This window comes from Thunnus albacares, chromosome 17, assembly GCF_914725855.1.
Source record: "Thunnus albacares chromosome 17, fThuAlb1.1, whole genome shotgun sequence".
NCBI lineage: Eukaryota > Metazoa > Chordata > Actinopteri > Scombriformes > Scombridae > Thunnus > Thunnus albacares.
Genome location: NC_058122.1, coordinates 28900214 through 28915618, shown reverse-complemented (window position 1 = coordinate 28915618; position 15405 = coordinate 28900214). Strand labels below are relative to the sequence as shown.

At 41.0% G+C, this 15405-nt stretch overlaps 1 protein-coding gene across 1 annotated transcript in view; it reads right to left on the bottom strand.

Annotated features, from left to right (window-relative positions):
- rapgefl1 (Rap guanine nucleotide exchange factor (GEF)-like 1) overlaps positions 1-14751 on the bottom strand; it is a 44903-nt gene extending 30152 nt beyond the window's left edge. Inside the window, exons 1-2 of the mRNA XM_044330934.1 lie at positions 13905-14751; positions 11643-11962 (exon numbers count right to left, since the gene is read on the bottom strand). Of these exons, the coding sequence (XP_044186869.1) occupies positions 11643-11962; positions 13905-14104 (520 nt within the window). The 5' untranslated portion in view covers positions 14105-14751. The remainder of the gene's footprint in view (positions 1-11642; positions 11963-13904) is intronic.
- Between the last annotated feature and the right edge of the window lie 654 nt (positions 14752-15405).

Below are 15405 nucleotides of genomic sequence, written 5' to 3'. Positions count from 1 at the left end.
GCAGTAAATGTACAGCACAGACTACAGTGTGTCAGTTAATAAATGCGAAAAAGACACGTCTGTTGTTTCCCCAAATGCTGGAAAAGTGAAGGAGGTTAGCTTCAAAGTTAGCAATGATGGGTTAGCCTAGCCTGAAGATGCTAAACAGAGAAATACAGAACAGAGAAATGTTTACTGTGCACTCTATCACGTTACGCCCCCCCCCCCCCCCACTGATCGATCAGTTGAAGATTATGTAGATTTTAGTCGACCAACATTTTCTTTGGTTGACTACAGCCCTAGAATATTAAAACTTTATTTTGAAATATTACAACTTCCTCTTTGTAAATCCTCCTTTTCTAGGAATATTACAACTTTTTTCTTGAAATAATATGACTTTTCATCTCGAACTATATTTTTTTTCTCAATATATTGTGACATATTTTCTAAAAGTATTATGATTTTTTCAGTTAGCCAGGTATGCTAACCAGCTACAGAGTTGATATATTGTCTAAAAATCTAAAACAAAAAAAATTATGAAAATTAAATATTTAGGATAAAATAAGTTTTACAAAAACACATGAAAGCGTGAGCCAGAGAATAACTAATCGATTATCAGAATAATTGAAGAATCTTTCTCACATCTTTACAGAAAGCAGAAGTTCAGTCAAACTGCGTCACTGACAGTATTTGTGCAGGTGTGTGTGTGTGTGTGTGTGTGTGTGTGTGTGTGTGTGTGTGTGTGTGGAGAGTGTGCACGTAGAGGCAGGCAGGTAAAACCTGACAGGTGAGAGACGTTAAACATCAAGAACATCCATATAACAGACAAACAAACAAACAAACAAATAAATACTGAGCAGACAGACGAAGTTTAAATTCATAAAACAATCTTCATGCAGCTGTGTGTGTGTGTGTGTGTGTGTGTGTGTGTGTGTGTGTGTGTGTGTGTGTGTGTGTGTGTGACGCAGACTTAAAGACTAAAATAAAAGCTGGATGTGGGTCACACTGACTGAAGAGGATCAACTCGCTCTGAGTAATTAAGTATGAAGCACAGAGACAAAAACTCATCGGATCAGTTTGTCTTCCTGCAGAAACACAAACAGTCACAACAGTTCTTCAGTCTTTAACTTATGAAAACTTAATTTATGGCAGAAATGGACGTCTGCATCCTTCCACTGTTTCCATCTGAATCTGTGACTCTGTGGATGAAACGTTTCTGACCCTGTTACAGAGTCTCATTAAAAGTGAGTTTCTGTCTGTAACTCAGAGAGCTGCGGTCCAAAGGTCTGTGATCAGCAGCTCACTGTTTGTTTGTTTCAAAGCTTCTTACAAAAGAGGTTGTTTGTTCTTACTGCAGATTAGTTTTAGAAAAAGCTTAACGTGAAAAGTTTATTTCAGAGAGACGAGGTTGAACGTTCCTACACGACATCTGATGTCCAACACCTGTTAGTCTGCTGCTTTCTGAGGAACTGGACTACATTTATCTGACAGCTTTAGTTACTTTTCAGATGAAGATTTGACACAATGGATAATATAACAAGCTTTTAAAATACAACACACTGTTAAAGATGAAACCAGTAGTTTCCAACCTTTTTGTCTTTTGACGTCTTACAAAAAGCAGTGTGTAGTCGGGGTCACATTTCACATGTCTATGAGTTGTTAACAGCTCCACCAAATAGTGATTTTTCCCTCTAAACTTCTCACATGCTTTCATTTCAATAAATGTTCAAATGATCCAATATTTCAGCAAAAATCAAAGATTAGAGAAAAAGTCCAAAAACTGAAAACAGATTTGTGTATCAGAACTTTGTTTTTTCTTCTTTCCTCTCCCATTAATCATCTCACCACCCCTCAGATTTATCTGCTGACCCTTTGGAGGGGCCCGACCCCTAGGTTGGGAACCACTGGACTAAACTAGCTAACTGTATATAAAGTAGTGTAAACTAGCTCCACCTGCAGCAGCTACAACAGTAACATGCTGCTCTAACACTGATGCTTCACTATTAATAATCTAATGATGTCATATATAATAATATATCAGTCAGAGGGACCAAACCACTACTTTTACTGCAATACTTTAACTACATCAAGCTCATAATACTTATGTACTTTTACTGCAATACTTTAACTACATCAAGCTCATAATACTTATGTACTTTTACTGCAATACTTTAACTACATCAAGCTCATAATACTTATGTACTTTTACTGCAATACTTTAACTACATCAAGCTCATAATACTTATGTACTTTTACTGCAATACTTTAACTACATCAAGCTCATAATACTTATGTACTTTTACTGTAGTAGGATCTTTCATGCAGGACTTGTGATGGAGTATTTGTACGTTGCTGTATTGGTTGGTTTTAATCTGCAGCTTTATTAGCAGACGGACTATAAACGCTGATGTTCGGGTGTGTCGCTGGTCTTGTAGCTCTTCACAGGTTTCAGGGTCGATTCAGGACGTGGTTCAGTCCTCCTTCATGTCAGTGAGTCTCTATCGATCTGCTCTCAGCTGCTGCCGAGAGTTTAAGACATTAATGGACTACAAATATGGAGGGGCGCTAATTTATGGACTACAAATGTACTCTCCACTAATTACAGCTACCAAAAAAAAAAAAGTCTTTGGCTGAGTCAGAAATCTTTCTTTACACGAACCGGCTGCCATCACTGTAAACTGTAATGTTTGTAAAGGATTTCACTTTTTAATCTTTTATACCGAGATATGTGTCCAGGACATCTTGTAGAAGCAGTTATATATAAAAATACAGTCATCAAAACTACAAAAACTGGGCCACAGAGCAGCACATTGACTGATCTGTTCCTGTTTGTAGAAACAGAGATTCAGTCGAGATTCAAATCTGCACTTCAAACGGAAGATTACTGAAGTCCGTCTCTGCCCCTCAGACAAAAATAAACCAAGTGACTGAAATGAGCTTCAATAGTCATCAATTAAAACCTGATTCACTCAAAAAGATTCTGTAGAAACAGTTTCATGTTAAAATACAGTCATTAAATGTCGTACGTAGTTAATGCCGCAACCATGAATCGATCAACAGAATATTAACCTGCAATTGATTGAATCATTTTTTTAAGCTAAAATGCAGATTTGCTGGTTTCAGCTTCTCAAATGTGATGATTTTATGTTTTTTTTTCATCTTTCATGATAATAAACTGATTTTGGGTTTTGACCTGTTGGTCGGACAAAACGACCTTTGAAGACGTCACCTCTGATTGTGAGAAATTATAACGGTCGTATTTTACTAATTTCTGACTAATTTGTGATTTTATAGTCCAACGATGACTAATAAATAATAGGCAGAATCATCTATAGTGTGTTATTCATTCCTGCAGCAGCAGTTCTATGTTGAACATATATAATAAAGTTTATAATCTACAAACTAAATGTTCCAGTTTGAATTTTTTAATCAGCTGCTCCGACAACAAACAGACACCACAAACATCTGCTCCTTCAAATCTATCTGACGTCCAGAAATCTGCATCAAATCCTCGTGTTTCGTTCTGAACGGCGTGACGACAAACGAGCGACCAGGAGCCGCCGAAGACAGAACCAGCGTTATGTTTCCTGCTGAAATTCCACGTTTACAGCATCATGTGTTTGAGATTTGTATGAAATGATGCGTTTATTCTGATGACAGTGACAGAAATCAGGAGTTTGATGATTGAAAGTCATTCCTGCTGCTTTAATTCACCAGTTTACACAAACACTTCAACAGCCAGAGTGTGGAGGTCGAACAGAAACGACGTTCATCTTAGTTTTTCACTATTTCACACTGACTCAGGACGGCTAACGTAGCAGCTAGCATCAACATTAATGTAAGTCACTTTTGGGTTGTAATAACTTGATTTTCTTGATTTAGACATTTTCCAAATGGTACAAAAACAAAAGTTTAAATTGATTAAATTCAACCCAATTAACAAAGGAGGCATCAAAAATATAAATACCCGGGATGTGCAGAGGGTCCAGTATCTGTATTTGTATCTGTATTTGTTGAGGCAGCAAAAATATTTGTATTTGTATCTGAATAAAAGTGGAAAGAGGCTTAAAAATCCTGTTTTTGTTTTTATTACACTTATAATTTTAGAAAATTAAAGATGAAAATCCAAATTAGGAAATATGCGTCATGTAGCAGGTGGATGTGACTCCCCTCATTGAGACCTGCTGATAGACGTCACAGCGGAGCAGAGGAGAGACACTGAGATAGTGATGTAACTGACCTGCTCGCTGGTATTTGACATGTTTTGTTTTTTTCTTCCCAAAAACAAATAATTTTAAAAATATTTGTATGAAACAAATATTCGTAAAAAAACCCCCACTATTTGTGCTGTTGCCGAATTTGTATTCGGGCACACCCCTAATAAATACTATAATATAAAGCCATAAAGAACAACATGGAGTCTGTGTTTTGAATATTTCAATCAAGAGCTGAAGGAAAATGTTAAAGTTTTTATTTGGGGGATATTTTTCTCTTCCTGTGTGAGTCTGTGATTCAGAACAGTTTGCTTTGTTCCTCACAGGACAGCTGGTTCAGACCATCCATAATTTATCAGTGTTGACTCGTTCCAGCTCAGGAAGGAGCTGTGAAAGTCTCTGAAACTGACAGTTTGCTCTCTGCAACACGATGACGGCAGCAGCAGCTGCTGCATGAACGTCCTCATCTGCAAAACGCTCTAAAAAAAAAAAACGTTTGTTGCGCTTTGACTGAAGGCCACAATGAAGTGAAGCAAGTGAAGGAGCGTTTACGTGCACTTCAGTAAATCAGGTTAAACTCAGCTTTCTCCAGTAATCAGATTTTTCATGTAAACTACAAACCTAGTTAGTGTAATCAGGAGGATTAGAGGAACCTGTGTTCATTCATTCTACACACACAATCTGATTTATCAAATTCTTGTTGTGATAATATGTTGTAATGTGCTGAGCAGCTGCACCAACAAACCCTGCTGGTCAACACGTATAATCGCCGTCAATCACGTAATAATGGACGGATTGTAAACGTCCATGAAGACAACGCAGCGTATCATTTAGAGTGAAATGAAACCGTTAATGCATTAACTTTTAAATCAGCTTCATACAAGTACAGATGTGTAACCGTGTGTTCAGACTGACGGCGACAAAGCAACAAGCTACATGTCGTGTAGCTTTGTCGCTCGTGGTGTGAAACATCCCATCAGACTTCACACAGTGTTCACAGCTGAGTTTCAGTAACGAGAAACCAAAGAGAGGAAATGGTTTGTTGTTCAGTCTCAATCTCACAGACCAGCTGACCTGAGTGTTTTTAACCCATCAAACCAAACATCCAAGGTGTGACGACGTTCTCCGGTCTGAGATGCTTCACGTATTTTGGAGAAGTCGAGCTGACGAAGGTGAAAGCTTCAGTTTGTGTTTGTTTCCATCCACCTGTTTTCATTTGCACTTTCAATCTGCGCATAAAAAAACCTGAAATGCAGGAAATATCACAAAAAAACTGTTTCCTGTTGTCTGAGGTGTAACGGCAGCTGTGTGGATAAAAGGCAAATGTAAACAGACTGAAGACAGGCATCTTCACCATAGCAACGGTCGCTGAGGATCATGGGTAGGCTAATGTAGCCGCTTCCGCTATCGTACAAAACTGACAAAAATACTTGATTTCTAAACCAAAGTTGCTCGGTCTTTTGAATTTGGTTTTCTGGATTTTCGTTCGGAAACAAAAAAAGGAATAGATCACGTGATTTCGTTTTTCGTTTTTGGTTTAAAATGAAAAAAGGAAAAAAACCCATGTGACTTCCGTTTTTGGTTTCAGACGCAAAAACGAATTAGCTGAATGTCCGCAGACCTGCTGGATATTCAATCCAAAAAGGAATAACGATAAAAACGAATCGGCAAGAATCAAAAACGGGCCGAGTTAGATTGGTTTTTCATTATTTGATTCTGACACCAAAAACGTCTTTTTGTTTTTTGTGATTGTTGTAAATTAATGATGTTTGATGTGATTTCTGTCTCACGCAGACGTTTCAGCCCAGTTTCTCTCTTCTAAAGTATTAAAAACATTCTGCGTCTAATGTTTACTGGTCTGTAATGAATCAGATGTTCAGACATGCAGACGAAGAGTTGAACCTGCTAATAAACCTGCAGCAACACCAGCAGCTGAGTCACTCTTCTTCTTCTCCTTCTCCCCCTCCTCCCTCTTCTTCTTCTTCTTCTTCTTCTTCTACTTCTTCTTCTTCTTCTTCGTGCAGTTTGTTGTCAAAGTTTCTCTGAGTTCACCTTCAACCTCAGTTTAACACCTGCACCTGCCTGCAGGATTTGTGACATCATAACTAGCTTTTCTCTCTACAGCTGTAGAGCTGCAACGATCAGTTGATTAATGCAGTTAGTTGTCAACCATTTTGATAATTGATTCATCGTTTTGAGACATTTTTTAAGAAAAAAAGTCCAAATTCCAGCTTGTGAAATGTTTCCTGGTTTCTTTGGTCTCTGTGACAGTAAACTGAGGATCTTTGGGACATTTGAGGACGTCATGTTGGGAAACACTGATCAACGTTTTTCACCATTTTCTGGTTTTATGGACCAAACAACTAATCGATTAAATTGAGAAAACGATCGACAGATTAATCGATGATGAAAATAATGGTTAGTTGCAGAACTAGTTCACAGTGAAGAAATATTTACATATTCAGAGATTCTGGATTTCTACATGAAGGAGGAGATGTTGTTGTTTTAAGGATTTTAATGATGTAAACTGAACTTTTTTTGTGCAAAAACCACATATGACACAAATCAGTAGAGCTGCAACTAACAATTATTTTTTCAATTAAGTGATTAGTTGTTTGGTCCATAAAATGTCAGAAAATGGTGGAAAATGTCAATTACTGGTCCTCAAATGTCTCGTTTTGTCCACAATCCAAAAGATCTTCAGTTTACTGTCACAGAGACAAAAAGAAACCAGAAAATATTCACATTTAAGAAGCTGCAATCAGAGAATTTGAAATTTTTTATCAAAAAATGACTCCAAACGATTTATGGATTTGCATTGATTTATGTCTATAGATCAGACAGGTATGAAGAAGCATTTCAATTCTATCATTTTATATTTGAATTATAATTCATTAGTAGCCTTTTAGACTTGATCTCACATGTTCGTTTTAAAGCCTCGGCATCTTCTGCAGAAAATAAAACTCTTCACTTCACTGTGCCGAAGCTTCGGTGACAAACTGTTAACTGCTTATTAACTGGGAGGTGTTGCATAATAATAACATGCAGCAGCCAAAACACACACACACACACACACACACACACACACACTGCTGATAATAAATCATCCTTTATGTGCACATTTGTTTAACAAGGAGGAAACTGGATTATTCATGAATGTGAGCAGATAGAAAATACAGCAGGAGGTCTTTTCTTTATTACTTAATACGTGTGTGTGTGCAGGTCCGTCATCATAGGCGACAAATTACAGACTAGAGACCACGTAAAAAACAAAAGTCATGACCCCAATAGAGGGAAAAGCTGTTCTTTGGGTCGGTGGTTAAGGTTAGGATGAGGGTTAAAGTTAAAGCACATCCAGAGAGCTTTGACAGGCGCGTTATGATCTACCAGAGATTTTCATCAGACATGATCTAATATGTGTGTGTGTGAGAGAGAAACAGGGTTTTCTACCACTAACACTTCTAACACATTGACTTTTCTTTGCAATCAGTCGACAGAAAATAAACAGCTGCTATTTTGATCATCGATTCATCGTTTAAAGTGACTTCAGTCAGAAAACTCTGTTATGTCTCTAAAGTCGTTGATATTAAAGGGGACGTAACCATGGCTACAGATCAGACGTCAGCTCATCATCAAGGTAGAAAAAAACATCACAAACGAAGCGTTCAGAGCAGGTTGAAGCCCTGAGTTTTGACTTGCAGGCAGCGTTTCTACATACGTTCACCTCAAGTTTCAGAACTTTGACCACGTTAAACATCTGACATCAAGAACAGGAAATAAATAACAGAAAACAAATTTCACACTAATGAATCAAACTTTTCAGGTGTGAGAGAAAGATCGTGTTATTCCTCCTTTCAAGAGTGACACAGTCTCGCTTTAAGTCTTTTTTAAAAGAAAAAACGTCAAACATAAATTCAATATCTTTGAAGTTTGGACTAAACTTCATTAAATCACATTGGTTTTAGGGACGTTTTTCACTGTTTTCTGGCATTTTTAGACCAAAAATGTAAAAAATGACAAGTAGGGCTGCAACTAACGATGATTTTCTCAGTTGTTTGATCCATAAAATGTCAGAAAATGGTGAAAAATGTTGATCAGTGTTTCCTAAAGTCCAAGATGTTGTTTAGATCTTCAGTTTACTGTCACAGAGACTAAACAAACCAGAAAATATTCACATTTAAGAAGCTGCAATCAGAGAAATTCGGACTTTTTTTTCTTTAAAAAATGACTCAAAACGATTATAATCATCAAAATAGTTAATTTTCTGTCTGTTGCTGCTCGAAATATTTTTAAAAAATGAAATCCTGTTGTTCAAGACTTTAAATCCTTGTTCTTTTTTTTTACAAGTGTTTCTGGAAAAATACAACGTGCAGACAACATGAAATGTGGACACACACACACACACACACACACACACACACACACACACAGGCATGCAGAAAAACATTCCTGCACAAACACAAACGTACACGCATGCATGCACACCCACTTCAGCTGTAATAAGCAGCCTGTGTTTGTGAAAGGAGGACGGCAGCGATTATGTAACCGCTGTATCTCACACACACACACACACACACACACACACACACACACACACACACACAGTCGAGGCTGCAGGAACAATCTGTAAAAAATGAAGAAGACCCTCCTGCAGAAAACAGGCTGAATGTTCTGAATCTGAAGATATTTTCTCAGAGAAGCTGCCGGGGACGAATCCTAAACTGTCAAATTCAATCTGCTGCTTTCACGTCTGTGCAGCAGCAGCAGCCGCCCTTCATTCAGCGACACGCAACACGTCTTCAACCCTTAAAGGTGCAGCGCGTAGAGTTTATCAGCATCTAACAGAACTGACTCATAAGTATGTTTTAATTAGTGTAGAAACAGCTGATCATCAGAATCGTTGTGTTTTAGCTTAGAATGAGCCTTTATATCTAGAGAGGGGGCGGGTCCTCTTCCACGGAGCCCGCCATGTTGCACCGCCATGTTTCTACAGTTGCCCAGAGCGGACAAACCAAACGCTGGCTCTAGAGGGACTTTTTCACAAGTGTCACGGCCACCGTAGCTTCTCCTACATGCTTGTTTGAAAACCAAAAGATAATCAGTTCATGATGATATAAAACAGTGACAAAGAAGAAGCTGCAAACAGAAAATCTGTTGTTTGTTGATTTGACTGAAACAATCAACAGATTCTCAGAATAGTTGCTGATTTCTATCTTGAAAATAAAATAATCATTTTAGTCTTTTTTTTTTTTTAAGTAAAAGTGCTAAAAATGTGTTGGTTCCAGCAAACAAGACATCTGAAGACGTCAACATGACCTCTAAGAAATTATAATTTTCTGACAATTTATAGACAAAATGATAAATTGAGTAAACGGAAGATTAATCGATAATGAAAATAATCGTTAGCTGCAGTCTGACTGATTCTCTATCAATCGACTAATCAAATGATTCTTTCAGCATTTTAGCATTTTTTAATTCAAAGAAAACGATTATTAAACTAACCGTTAGCTAAACTCCTCCTTACTGACAGCAGGTGTGTCAGAGTTTGTATTTACGTGTTGAAGCGGTGAACCGCAAACTAACTCAACTCACCCAGTCTGACAACCAAAAACACAAACTGCTGTTTGTCTGCTGAACAGGTTGGTTGATGAACATTTAGCTCACAGCTTCTGCTAATCTTAAAACGGTTAAAATAATTAAGGGGGACGATGTCGACTGTTTCTGTCACTGTTCCAGGAGAGACTGTGTGAAAACATGCCGTTATCATGATATCGTGTCTCTCTTCTCTGTGACGGTCGGCTATTCACTCCACCTTTGACAGAAACCGTTCAGAACAACTTTAAACACTTTTGATTTCTGACGTGATCGGACAGCGCGACCCTTACGAGCTACTAGCGCCGCCCGCCCCTCAGCACAGTAATATAACTCAACCTCGCTCTCCTCTGCTGCTCAGGTGATGAGAGTTGTGAGTCCCAAAGCTGAAATGAAACCTTCGCTGCAGGCAGAGCTGATCGTATTCTGCATGTTTCCAGCTCTATATTTATATTCTGGGGCTCTACTGGAATATCTTTACATGATTTACAGTTAAAAACTCCTTATTTATCTTCTACTGGTCCTTTATGCAGCCCCTCAGTTCAGCCTCTGTCTGAAACAGGCCGTTTTAGCTCCTGTCTCTTTAAGGCCCCGCCTCCTGATGAGCCCACTCTGTTCTGATTGGTCAGCTTCAGGAAGCTTCCTCCGGCTCCGGAGGCTACGTAAACAAACCAACCCACCAGGCTCAGCGCCAGGCTGTCACGACAATTTGATATAGTGGCCAAACCTTGTAATTACAACTTCCTGTCCGTCACATGATGCACGCCGGCCCTAAAAGCATTTTTCCTGCACACAAGGATTAGAGAAGGAGCAGCTGTAAAACGGTGAAAATGTTTCTGAGCAAAACGTTTTATTATCAGAATTTGATCCATTCGGTCTGATAACATTTGGAAAATCTAAAAGAGACGCTCGATTAAATTATTTTATCTCCTTTCATGTGAACGAGGAGCCGACAAAAAGTCAGCTGGCTCGGCCAGCAGTGGTCTCTACTGAGCATGCTCTGTGGGCCCAAACAACCAGGAAGAGTGAGAACCATTCAGGTCATTTCTTTACAGCTGGAAGACGACTTTTTGACATCAAGCGCCACTGAGCGACTAACAGGACTGAACAGGACGCCATGTTTGTGTCCAATTCTCCATAAAACTTCCATCAAACAAACTATAGTAGCTCAAATCCGTCCGTACATGTTGGAGCTGAATCACATCTGAAATATGAGAGTGGACAACACATGGAAACACCTTAGCAACCACCTTAGCAACCAAGGCTACAGAACGGATGAACTGTTTATGAGCATGTGCAGCGGATGACATCAGCAAGGTAGAAAAAACAGTCGCAAAGGGAAGCGTTCAGGGCAGGTTGGAGCCCTGAGTTTTGACTTGCAGGCAGCATTTCTACATACGTTCACCTCAGGAACAGGATGTAAATAACAGAAAACCACAAAAAGCAGAATATGAACACTGCAAACCATTTTCTGCCATTAATAGAGAAAATAATGAAAATGATGAATGATGAAAGTAATTGTTGCAGCTGTAGTCGTCCATCACTATTTAATTCCTTCACTGATAAAAACAACAGCAGTTCTGGGAGCTTATATAGATATTAAATATTCTTTTGGTTAGAACTGGTCATCGGCCTCCGACTCATCAGAAACATCGTCTCAGGCTCATTAAACGGACACAACCAAACAGAAAAGTGAATGTTGTGTCATAATGCAGATTTATTATGACTCTCTCTGCTTTATTGCTTTTATTATTTTATTACCAGTATTGAGTAACAGCCTTGCTGCTGGCAGACGTCACGTCACCCAGTTTAGAGATAAACCAGCACATCTGCAGACGCAACACGAAGGCGTCTTACCTGTGCAGTGTCCGTAGCGTTTCCCAGCGACGCTGTCCAGCATGATGAGCGTCAGGTTGTCCGGTGTGTCAGGATGAAGAGGCGTCCCTCCTCCTCCTCCTCCTCCTCCTCCTCCTCCTCCTCCTCCTCCTCCTCCCCCGCTCTGTGTCTCTGTGATCAGGCTGGCCTCGGAGCTCTGCTCGTCGCTGGACAGGGACGGACTGCGGACGTCTCCCCCTCCAGAACCAGAACCGGAACCGGAGCCGTTAGCGCTGCTGGGCACCGACACCAGACCGGTGCCTGTGGCTGAGGGCCAGGAGGGGGGGTCCTCACTGTCGGGGCTGCAGAGGGTCAAAGGTCAGAGATGGTGATTTAGAGTTTGTCTACGACGTGTGTTTAAATCCAAACAAATGATCGTTTATATTTATCATTATTATTATTATTATTATTATTGACTAATTGATTTTATGTCTTTTTAAACATTAACAGTAATCACACGACACTGAAGAATTTAACTGTCGGGGAAGATTTTGCCTCGAACCACTAGGCGGCGTCTGAATTTTTCACATTTTATAAATTTTCCTAAAAATCTTTTAGATTTTGTTCCAAATGAATGTTTTCATCAGAACTAGCAGATCCTTAAAAAAAACAACAAAAGAAAAATTAGATCAAGTTTCCTCAAAATCTGTTGATGTTCAGGATTTAAAAATCAAAACAGAAGAAAGAAAGATGGACGTTTACAAACCACAGCGTTCAACTCATTTAACAAAGTAGAAATTAATGTGAGAATTATGATAATTAGAAGTAGTTATCTAACAGTAATGGATGGATAAATGGTTTAAAAAAGGATAAACAGCTGAAGTAGTGAGAAGTAATAGACAGTCGACCAGCCACCAGTCTCAGTTGACCATCAAAGCCCATCTGGGAGCTGCGTCTTGTCAAAATTAGGTCACAACTGTGTATGTAGCCGGACCTGGTATGAAACACTAAAAGGGCTTTTAATTTGAAACGACGGATACAGGATGTGGCGACATATGTTGACACCCGGCCGAGACGACCAGTGAAGTCTGCTGTGATAACAGAAGAACCATTTCCTCTGGAAATAACGGACAGCTTCAGCACTTTCCTGCCGGGAAACGGCTGAAATAAGAGATAGACGGGACTAACTGACCCACTGACTCAGACTCAGTTTGTTGTTCCGAAACATCCAGAAATATTCATGTTTTTGCTGTTAGCATTGTAGCTAACAGGCGGGTGGCTTTGTGCATATTTTAAAGGCTCATTATGACGGTTTTGTATTTCTCTGTGATGTAGAACAGTATTAACAATGTTACCTAAACATCTTTCACAGCCCTGCAATTCAAACCATTTTCTGATGCACCAAAAAAATAAAAATTAAATAATTAAATTAACATCATAAACATGCGACGGCTAGTCGACTAACTAGCTTGATCACAGAGCTGATCTAGGCCGCTCCAGTCAGTCGCTCCGCTAAACACGTGTATGATCGATTTTTGCCGCTTCAAGCTGCACAGAGCAGAACAGGAAGTCAGACACAGGAACGCCACAGAGCATCCGGTCAGTTTTCACTGCGCAGACTCCCGATCGTTTATCACGTCACTACATCTACACGACGTCATAACCGATGGCATCAGGCCAGAGGTCAGCCGGTCAGAGGACGATGACAGATTCATCTTGGAAATGGAAAATCACAAGATTTTATATAAACACATATGATTTTATATAACATTTTGCTACTATAGTTTGTTTCATGGATGAATTAAGGAGAACTGGATGCCAGGCTCAAACATGGCGGTAGAACGCCGTGCGGAGGACGTAACAAAAATGCGACGCAGCAGTTCCTGATGGAACCAAGGCGTCACGGCTTGAACTAACGACTACTGGTCAACTGGGAAAAGGTCAAGTTCTGCTGCTCCAACTGGTGGAAGGTAATCTTGACCAAACTGACCTTAACAATTTGATAGTTTAATATGATGAAGGACAATATCATCTTTTATATATTTAATACAGTTAGATTACATCCGGTTTGGACAGAGCTGCTGAAGTTCACCTGATGGGGTTGTGGAGGTGTGTTAAAGGTCACAGATCAGCTCAACATGCCTCCTTCACATGTTCAGAACATTCATCCAAACCAGCAGCTCTGTCAGAGGTCACATGGTGCATTTTTCTAAATAAATCTGTTCTTAATTACGAACAGCCCCCCCCCACCACCCCCGGCTCCTCCCTGCAGGTTCACCGGCCCTGCAGGTTCAGCTGCCTCACCTGAACACCTCCCGAGCCTGGCCGCTTTCCGGCGACGTCTCCCTGAAGAAGGGTACGACCCGGGACAGGCTGGCCCTCCGCCGGGACGCTCCGGTCCCGGTGGCCTTATCTGCCACCCCGCCAACAAACCCCCCGGCCCGGGTCAGCGCCGTGGTCTGCTTCTTCAGGAACTTCTCCAGCGGTTTCATACCCGCCGGCATGGTGGGTGTCTGGGTGGGTGGGGGTGATACTGGTGGAGGGGGTGGGAGGGGGTTAAAGGATGGTGATGCAGAGAGACAGAGCAGAGGGGGGCTGGTGGGGGGGCAGGTGGCTCCTACATCATACCGACCCTGCAGGTCGGAGAGTGGGCAGGTGTGAGCAGGTGTGAGCGGTCCCTCCGAGGCTCTGCACGGCTGCTCTGGAAGAAAACGCCGATTTTTAACCCATTTGTGGAGGTGGAGGGAGGCGTTGTTTCCCTTGTTTCTCCCAGAAACCTGCTCTGCTCCCGGCCGCTCCTCCGCGTCCTCCCCCCCTCCCTCTCTCACTGCAGCCGCCGCGTAAACACCAACCGACGGTTCCGGCACCGAGCGCACGATCCGCGGGCGGAAAACTCGAGAATATGAAGCCGAAACAGAGCTCCTCCTCTGCGCCGTGAGTCCCTGCAGCTCCCCGGTGGGTTCTCGGTGATGTGCACCGGGACACCGCGTCACTAGCGGCTGCTTTCTCCGTGATATCTCCGAGATAAACGGCGGATGAATGAAGGATTTTTCTCCGTCCGCGTATTTTTTTTCTCCTCCTCTCAGCTCGCACACCTGGAGGAGGAACAGCCCGCCCGGTCCGGTGCGTTTTGGTGCGTTTATGTGTTGTAGGTTTTCTCAGCAGCGGCTGTTTTCAGGTCAGATACTGCAGAGGCTCCGACAGTCCGCCCGGCTCCCCAACACACTGCCAGCCTCTCTCTACCTCTCTCTCTCCCCCCTTCTGCTAAATTAGTGGAATGAGAAGTGACTCGTAACATTCACACTCCTCTCCTCCCTCCCTCTCCTCTCTGATCTGCTGCAGTTGCGCGCTCCCGACCGACAGGACGGGACCGCGCATGCAAACGCATGCACGTTTACTTCCAGTGCTGTAAAATTGATGGGAATGAAAATATCCCTGACGACAGGAAGGCATAATTCATCAGAGGAGGGAAGTAACGCAGTACATTTACTCCAAAAACACCGCGAGATTTCATCCACTAGTATCCCGTTACTCATAACATTCATTTCATCCAGGAGGAAGCATACATACAAGTACACACACACACACACACACACACACACACATATACACAACACTCTGAAAGGGGCCATATTGCACTTTTGATACATATATACAGTATGTTGCCACTATTACTGTTACAAAGTGCTTTTTCACAAACGACAATCATCTTTTATTATAAAACGTCGGGGAATAAAATGAACGAATGAATGAAAAATAATTTTTAAATTAAAACATTTTGGCCAGTTCAGATCATTGAAGACAC